Source organism: Geospiza fortis, unplaced genomic scaffold, assembly GCF_000277835.1.
Source record: "Geospiza fortis unplaced genomic scaffold, GeoFor_1.0 scaffold215, whole genome shotgun sequence".
Classification (NCBI taxonomy): domain Eukaryota; kingdom Metazoa; phylum Chordata; class Aves; order Passeriformes; family Thraupidae; genus Geospiza; species Geospiza fortis.
In genome coordinates, this window is record NW_005054573.1 from 513,246 (window position 1) to 521,639 (window position 8,394).

The window sequence follows — 8,394 nt, forward strand, 5'->3', positions numbered from 1 at the left end:
AGCTTTCCAGCATGCAAAATACAATTAAAAACAAACAGAAAAAGTTGCCTGAATTCAGGCTTCCCCTATTAAGGGGCACAACTAGGAAAAAATAAAGTAGTTATGCTTCTGCCACAAATAAAGTGCAAAAACCAAGCAGTTTCTAAGTATACACATACACACACACGTGTGTATGCATGTATATATAAAATTAAAAAAATACAGACGAAACTGTCCCTTCTTGTGGCTCTTTGCAGTCAGACAGGGACTCCTGCAACCCAGCCAGACCTCTGGCCACCTCCATGAGGCCTGTGTGTCTACAAAATGCATCTAAGCCTAGGCAGTCAAACCCTTCCCAATACCTCCACTTCCATCTAAAAAAGAAGAAAGGGGAGATGAAGTACCAGCACAGCACCTCAAACAGTGCCCAGCCTCCCCAAAATTCAACCCATGCCTGAACTCAGACCATCCCTGGGTGCTCCTCGAGATGAAAACATCACCCAAGCCCCTGCTGGCATGGTTCCTCATGCACTGCAGGTATATTTCAACCAGTTTCAGCAGATTTGCATTCTCTGCAAATCCCTTTAAGGTATATTGATTTAAAAAAAAAGTGAAAGAATGGGTTGGTTTTTTTTATTAAACCCAGCAGTTCTTGCCATGAAGGAGTTCACACAGCTGCTTTCCTGGTGCTCACAGATCTGCATGAGCCAGGCTGGCATGTGTGACCAGCTGTAGTGTGGGTGAGGGACCGCAGCACAGCATGTTAGGGGCTTATTCAAAAGTAATTAACAACATTAATTATTAAAAAAAAAAAAAACGCAAAACCCCTTTACCCACCCCCTTTCCCCCTATTTCTCTACTAACCCCGCACCATCCACATATATACACACCCCACCCAGAGACAGATGGGTACCAATCATCTATACAGAAGATCAAAAACCACTGAAAAGAGAAGAAAATGAAACTCCTGTGCACTACAGAAGCACTTTACAGCTCGCTACGACCTAACAGGATGCCGGAGAGGAGAGCAAACGCTGCAGCCTGAAGAGCTGGTGGTGACCCTGGGATGGAGCTGGGCTCCTCCTGGGCTCTCCTGCATCCCTCCCCACTGAGCAGTGCAGGGTTTGGGGCAGTGGGAGCAGAGCCAGCCCCGCCTGGGTTGGAAGCAAGCTTCGGGAAAGGCGATGGGATGGGAAGCTGGCGGCGCCGGCGGCCTCACAGTGGTGCCCACGGAGTCACGACGGCTTCTGGGAGTTGTTCATGTTCTGCAATGAGAGGGGAAGGAGGTGTTGGGGTCAGGCTCCAGCCCAGCAGCACCTTCTAGGAACACACGAACACAGCCACACATGGGTCACCACAAAGCACCCACCACAGAGGAGAGGACACTGCCCAGCCGAGGAGAGAGGCAGTGACTGAGTCACTACTCAGCTCCTTGTCACAGACATGTTTTCTGAAAAATCCTTTCCTTAGGGTTTTTTCTCTTGAGAAGCTGAGAGGCCTCAGGAGCAAAATGTAAGCAATTATTATCTGCTGCTGTGGAATGCAACAGGTGGATCTGTGATTGGTCTCATGCAGTTGTTTCTAATTAATGGCCAATCACAGTCAGCTAGCTCAGACTCGGTCCAAGCCACAAGCCTTTGTTATCCTTCTTTCTTCTATTCTTAGCTAGCCTTCTGATGAAATCCTCTCTTCTATTCTTTTAGTATAGTTTTAATATAATATATATCATAAAATAATAAATCAGCCTTCTGAAACGTGGAGTCAGATCCTCGTCTCTTCCCTCGTCCTCAGACCCCTGTGAACACGGTCACAAGCCCCTCCTCAAGCACTGCCTTGCTTTAATTATAGGCTGAGAATTTAGATATCCCTAAAAACTGAGCTGAAACCCTCCTGATGCTGTTCAGTCAGGGATGGAATGAAAGACCCCAGTCTTCAGAAGGTGGATCCGAAGGCAATTTAATGAAGGTAGTGGGACTGGACATGGCACTTGGTGCTATGGTCCAGTTGAGGTGTTAGGGCATAGGCTGGACTTGGTGATCTTAGAGGTCTCTTCCAACCTCATTACTCTGTGATTCTGTATGTGACTCGCTAAGGTGAGACTTGGTCTCAAAGTAAAAACCCCTCACACTATTGGTGACCTATGAAGAGCACACTCTGGAGAACCATATCTATAAACAACGGTTACAGAATAAGAGATACTAATTGTTTTAATTCTTTTCTCGGCCTGGGAGAAATTCTCTGTTCTTTCTTCGACTGAACTGGGAATATCCACACCCTCCCACCCCACCCTGTCTGCACTTCTGAAGCTGCACTTTGGTCAAGGCAAGGTGACAGGGGACCACAGTCTTCATTCAAGCAGCCCAATTAAACATCTCTCTTCCTCTCCTTGAGGGTGGGCAGTGTCCCACCTGCCTGCCAAGGGCAATGCCAAGAACAGGCAGCTCCTGCTGGCCATGCCAAGGTCCCCCCACCACCAGAGGTAAAGCAGGAGCACAACTCCCTGGTGACACTCCATGAGGTCTCATGGGCCCAAGAGACGCTCCAGACACAGCCCTGGTACAGAATGATGACAACAGGTACCCACCAGCACGTGGTGAGGACCACAAAAACCAGAGACAACCAGCTACACACAAGCAGGAGCAGCCCTCAGGAGAGATCTGCTCCAGGAAAAGCCCAGGGGACCACAAGGACATTGCCCAACTCACAGAACTACATGGAACAAGGTAGGGAAAAAAGGATTAGGAAACAGCTAGGAAGGATTCTTTTTTGTTTTGTTTTCTTTGGTTGGTTGGTTGGTTTTTGACAGTTTTTGTTTGTTTGTTGATTTTTGAGGTTTTTTAATGCTTTTACTACCTAAGCTGCCTCCTACAAGCACCACCAATCCCAGTCAGGCTACAAGGCAGAGTGGGCTGAGCTGTTCTCTCTGTTGTCTAAGGAGACAGGAGGAGGGTGAGGAAAAGCCACATGCACCACAGCCATTTACCTTGGAAATATTAGCAAAGAGAAAACTTTGAGAAAGTGACAAACGGGTCTTCTTTTTAAGCATGAAAAGTGAAGGGAAGAAGAAAGGAGGGGGGAATCAGGTGACTGTTCAAAAGTGCACTTTGGATCACAAAGCAAGCAAAAGGAAAAGAAATCCTCACGCCAGGTAGCCCCACATCCCCCAGCCAGCTCAATCCCACAGCCAGGAGGACTCTGAGGCACTCAGCCACATCCCCAGCCCTCCCAGGTGTCCCCTGGTCCTCCTGGATGGGGGTCAAGACCCCAACGGTGAGGGCTGATGCAGTGAAGCTCCCACTACCAACCCAGGCTCATTATTCAAGTTGTGACAGAGGCACCTTCCCCCTCCCCAGCCCCTTACAAGTGGTGACAGTGAGGGACAAAGCAGTGTGCAAGACAGCAGCCTCCCAGAGCTAACAGCAGTGTGAATGTCACCAAGCCTTGGGTTTGGCATGTCCTCATGGGTGACACAAAGTCCCACACTAGGAGGGGGAGAAGGCTCCCCAGCAGCTGGAGATTTTAAAGTTGCTGCTGCCAGCCTACACCTGGTGTGGGTAAAACCATCACTGCCTGCTCCAGCAAAACCTGATACATCATCTCCCAAACTCAGCACCTGAGGGTGTTTCCAGCCTCCCAGCCAGCACCAAGGCATGCAGTGCCTTTTGTTACAATAAACATGTGAAAAGGGTGGAGGGAAGGATGGACAAAACCTAAAATGCTTTCAGAGCAACCCAAGAGGATCAGGTTTGACCAGGGGCTTTCCTGGCCATGAGCAGCAAGGGGAGGATCGCAGGCATGCAGGCCATGCTGAGCAACTCAACTTCTACACTCTGTGATCTCACCTAACCCAGCCACCAGCAAAGCCAAGTGCAACAGTCCTAACTTCCCTTTTCTCAAAAATGTTTACTCTAAAAGGGGAAGAAATAGGAGATTCAAAAGCTGCTACAGGCAAGCAGGGCTGAGCTCTGGCCTGGCCATGGTAGAGCAGATCCCTCCATCTTCAGCCCACAAAACAACCCAAGCCAGGGATGCTCACAGGCTGATTTAAACTGGCCTCAGAGGACAAAAAGATCCCCTGGACACTACCCAGTATTAGCTCAGCCCCAAAGTCTTCCCAGTCTTTGAGAAGACATCTGAGCACATAACTGCTGCTCTCAACTCAATGCAGCATTAACTAAGTCCAAAGGCTTCAAATTTACCCAGGAGCTGTCCTGTTCCTCAGGGATATAACAGCCCTAAGCCAAACTGCCAGAGCCTTGATTATTCATAATTAATGCATGAAATGCTCATGTTTTGCTTTCTTAACAGGGCTAGAGAAGGACAATTTCCATTCACTCTGCCCACAACACCTAGGCTGACTGTTTCCAAAATCCAAGTTTGCAGATGGCTGGTCCCAGGATCATCCAGCTCCAGAAAACACATTCCTGAGAAGGTCAGAAGCTTCTCAGATACATCTCTGGTGCCTTCACCCACAACCCAGAGCCCTCAGGAAGGACAGAGCACTCAGGTCTCACCTACAGTATAACATTCTATCACAGAGGAGACAACTCCAGGAAAACCCAACAGCACCATCAAAGTCATAAATTGCTTAATTTCACAACAAAACTGGGACATTCCATCCAGCTAGGATACAAACCAGCACCCATAGTCTCCTCTTTACCTTTCCTAAAACAAATCCCCCCCAAACCAGCAAAATATTAAACTCCATGAAATCCACACCCCGTCCGGATATTGCAACAACAGAACAACGCAGCAGGATGGCAAGAGACATGGAAAAAAGGGTTGGAAAGGGGAAAAAGAGGCAAGAAGGTACTTACAGGCATGCCTTCCCTAGTAAAGGCTGCAGAGAGACAGAAAGAACAGAGAGAGGTGTCAGTAACTCTGTGCCACACTGGGCAGAGGACAGTGGACAGCAGCGAGGGGCACTGGGCAGCCAGAGCTGGCAAAAGGTTTTTGTGAAGCTCAACCAGCCCAAGCAGAGCCCTGGGAGCTGACACAGACTCAGCTGTCCTGGGAGGCTCATGTAAAGCAGCAACCAAGCAGTGGTGGAGCACGGAGCCATTCCTAACCTGCCTGGGATCTGAGCAAGGGGGGACATCACATCAACACAGACAACAGGGAGACGGGCTGGGCAAGACAGCCAACAGGCAGCTGGTGGGAAGGGCAGCATGGCAAAGGCTCCTATAGATCATACAGGACTCCTTAGTGAGCTTAGGAGAGGGGTTTGTGCCTGGGCAAGTGAGCAGCAAGCAAGGCCTCTTGTCCTATGTCCCTTCATGGGTGGGTGACAGAGGAGAGGACATGTGAGCACCATGGCAGCCACTCACAGGGTTTCACCCAGGTTCACCACACCAAAAGCCTTCTACTCAATTTTGGTCCGTTTTGCCTACAGCTCCAGCATGAAGGAGACCCTTCCAGCCAAAGATGAGTCTTGGCAGCAGCTCCTCCTTCAGAGAAGCACAAGAGCATTTGATTTACTGCCATGGCCAGGTCTACGACACAGCCAAGCACACCCAGAGGGAAGGGAAGGCATGAGCCCCTTGTTCCTGCTCACTCCAGGGAGGAGACCCCTCAGGAGGCTGATGGCACTAAATTAATGCAGCCTAGAGCTCGGTGGAAGTTGATGGTGTTCTCAAAACCCAAGAGAGGATCAACAGTGACCCAAGGCAGGGAGGGGCAGCAGCCATGGGAGGAAGATGCATCTCAGACAGCAGCACAGCTTACGACAAGTGCAAGCAGCTCCTCAGCTTCAGGAGTGACAGGAGGACAACAAACAACAAAACAACGAGAACAACAACAACAAAAAAAAAAAAAGAAAAAAATAAAAAGGAAAGAAAAAAAAAAAAAAGAAGAGTTCATCTAATTTGTCCCGGCATCTGCGTGGGCACTTCCTGAGGAACACAGCCTGGCAGGGCAGGAGAAACAGCCACATGCTCCTCCAAGCTGTTGATGCGAGGTTTTTTGGTGGGCTCTGGGCTTGCTAGAGGGGTAACGCTATTACGTCTCATGAGCGGGTTAGGTCCCTTCTTTGCTTCCTAAATTAAAGTGAGACAAAGAAAATAAAAGTAAATATAAAAAAACCAAAGCAAAATAAAAGGAAAAAGGAAGAAGGCGACAGTTATAAAGGAAAAAAAAAAGAAGCAAGTTGCTTTGGTTTTCTTTTTTTTATCTTAGAGTGGTCTCTGCTTTTCCCCACAGTCACTGTCCATGAGCAAAGGATGCACTGAAAGTCTCTGGGCACAAAAAAAAAAAAAACAACAACAAAAAACCCTGGTGCAAAATGCTTAAGAGCACAGAAAGGGAGGGGAGGAAAAAAAAAATGGCTCTGCACTCAGATATGAGACAGACTTTCTCCTTATCTGAGTCTCAGCTGACCAAAAAAAAAGTAACTACAGGTAGCAGAACACACCCAGCAGCCAATCAAGCCATGACTCTGCAGGACACAGAGGTGCCCATTGGTCTCCTCCTCAAAACTGGTCCCTCCATCCAGAGGAGTGAAAGCAAGAAGAGGGAAGATGAGCCAGCCCAGGCTGATCAGGAAGATTTGGGACATCGGAGCAGAGCAGCCAGCGAGGGTCAGCACCACGCCAAGCTCCAACTCAAGCAAGGGGGGATGGAGGCAAAGCTGAGCAGGGGCACCCAAGCACTTGGCACTTGTCTCACCCTGTCCTACCCAAGGCCTTGCTGCCATCCCCAGAGAGGGTGGCAGAGCAGGGCATCAGTGACCCCATGCAGGGGGAAGGACTGGCTTCCCCCCACAGCTGTGGGGAGGGACAGGCAGCTCAGGTGCTGCCACCTGACAGGGGAAGCAAAGGAAAGGAGATGTGGGCCAAAAGCATCACTTTGGGCTCCATCACTAAGCACAAGTTGGAAATGTCCCAAGCATCTTGGGACATGGGTGCTGCCAGGTGCTGCCCACTCTGTGTGGCTGCCCAGCCCTGATATTGAGTTCTGCATCCTCCTGTTCTGCCCTCTGAGCTCCAGTGGAGCACTTGGCAGATAGACCCAACCCTAAGGAATTTTTCTCCACAGGAGGGATCTCCTCCACAGAGCATCCCCAGCCCAGCACTGCCATTCCCACCCTGCAGAATGACAGAGAGCCACGGGCATACCAGGAAAAAGACCCTCAGAGGCAGATGGAGGGCAAGCATTGAGCCCAGGCTCTGCCAGCCACCTGGGAGACCTGGGAGAAGTCACCTTCTCCATCCACAGCTCCACTCCCTGCTTGGGCCAGTGGATGACCATGCGGGTGGAAGTCATACTGGGAAGCAGGAACATGCAACAGTCCCGTTCCCTTGGAAAACCCTCAGCTGGCCACAACTTTGCAGAGCAAGAACACATCTGATGCTCCCAGTCTTTCAGCAGCACTTCCAAGCACCCAGCTGAGCAATCTCCCCATGCCCAACACCACCCCAGGGATGATTTGGCAGTTCCCACTGCCAGCTGACCACAGGGGACAGGAGGGGGACACCAAAGGACAGCTCCAGGCAAAAGCAACACTCACCTCTGGCCGATCTCTGTGGGTGTTGACTGCTTCAATGTTCAGGGAGATGGATTCCACCCGGCAGCCTGCACAAAGGAGCACAAAGGGACACATCAGCAAGGCCAGCAGGCACAGGATGTTCCCAAGTGCCCCACCACAGATCCCTGCTTTTCTCCCAGACAGCCTGGATTCAGGAGGAGGGACAAGCCAACCCCCCTGGCATGTTTAGGAAGGTCTCACTCACCATAGGCTACCGGGGTCAGCTTCAACACTGTGTGCAGGGGACACTTCAGGTAGGGCATTTCATCTGCAGAGACAGCAAAGCAGGAGGGTTACCTGAGCAGAAAACACCTTCATCCCACACCAAAGAGATGCACACTGCTGTCACAGACACATTTTATGAAAAATCCTTTCCTTAGGATTTTTTCTCCTGAGAAGCTGAGAAGCCTCAGGAACAAAATGTAAACAATGGTTATCTGCTGCTGTGGAATGCAACAGGTGCATCTGTGATTGGTCTCATGTGGTTGTTTGTGATTAATGGCCAATCACAGTCCAGCTGACTTGGACTCTGTCCAAGACACACGCTCTTGTTATCTTTCTTTCTTTTTCCATTCTTAGCTAGCCTTCTGATGAAATCCTTTCTTCTATTCTTTTAGAATAGTTTTAATATAATATATATAAGACTATATTTTATATAATGAATAAAATTAATAAAACAATATCTTAATATATAATAATATATAATTAATATACAATAATATAAAATAATAAATTAAGCCTTCTGAAACATGGAGTCAGATCCTCATCTCTTCCCTCATCCTAAGACCCCTGTGAACATTGTCACACACTGCAGGATGTGAACAGCCCAGAGCTGCATCCATCATCCCTCCTCCAGCAGGGCCAATCCTTTTCCAGAGCCAGGGAGCTCACAT

The 8,394-nt window shown here is 49.2% G+C and overlaps 1 protein-coding gene across 3 annotated transcripts in view; it reads right to left on the minus strand.

Moving 5' to 3' along the window:
- Nucleotides 1-849: 849 nt before the first annotated feature.
- Nucleotides 850-8,394, minus strand: part of PFKFB3 (6-phosphofructo-2-kinase/fructose-2,6-biphosphatase 3) — a 47,991-nt gene continuing 40,446 nt past the window's right edge. The window contains exons 12-16 of one of the 3 annotated variants that reach the window (XM_031064244.1): nucleotides 7,707-7,769; nucleotides 7,484-7,548; nucleotides 5,844-6,014; nucleotides 4,797-4,819; nucleotides 850-1,244 (exon numbers count right to left, since the gene is read on the minus strand). In XM_031064244.1, the coding sequence (XP_030920104.1) occupies nucleotides 1,238-1,244; nucleotides 4,797-4,819; nucleotides 5,844-6,014; nucleotides 7,484-7,548; nucleotides 7,707-7,769 (329 nt within the window). In that variant the 3' untranslated portion in view covers nucleotides 850-1,237. Of the gene's footprint in view, nucleotides 1,245-2,958; nucleotides 3,014-4,796; nucleotides 4,824-5,843; nucleotides 6,015-7,483; nucleotides 7,549-7,706; nucleotides 7,770-8,394 lie in introns of those variants that run through there. The other 2 variants (XM_031064245.1, XM_031064243.1) reach the window with 2 other exon arrangements.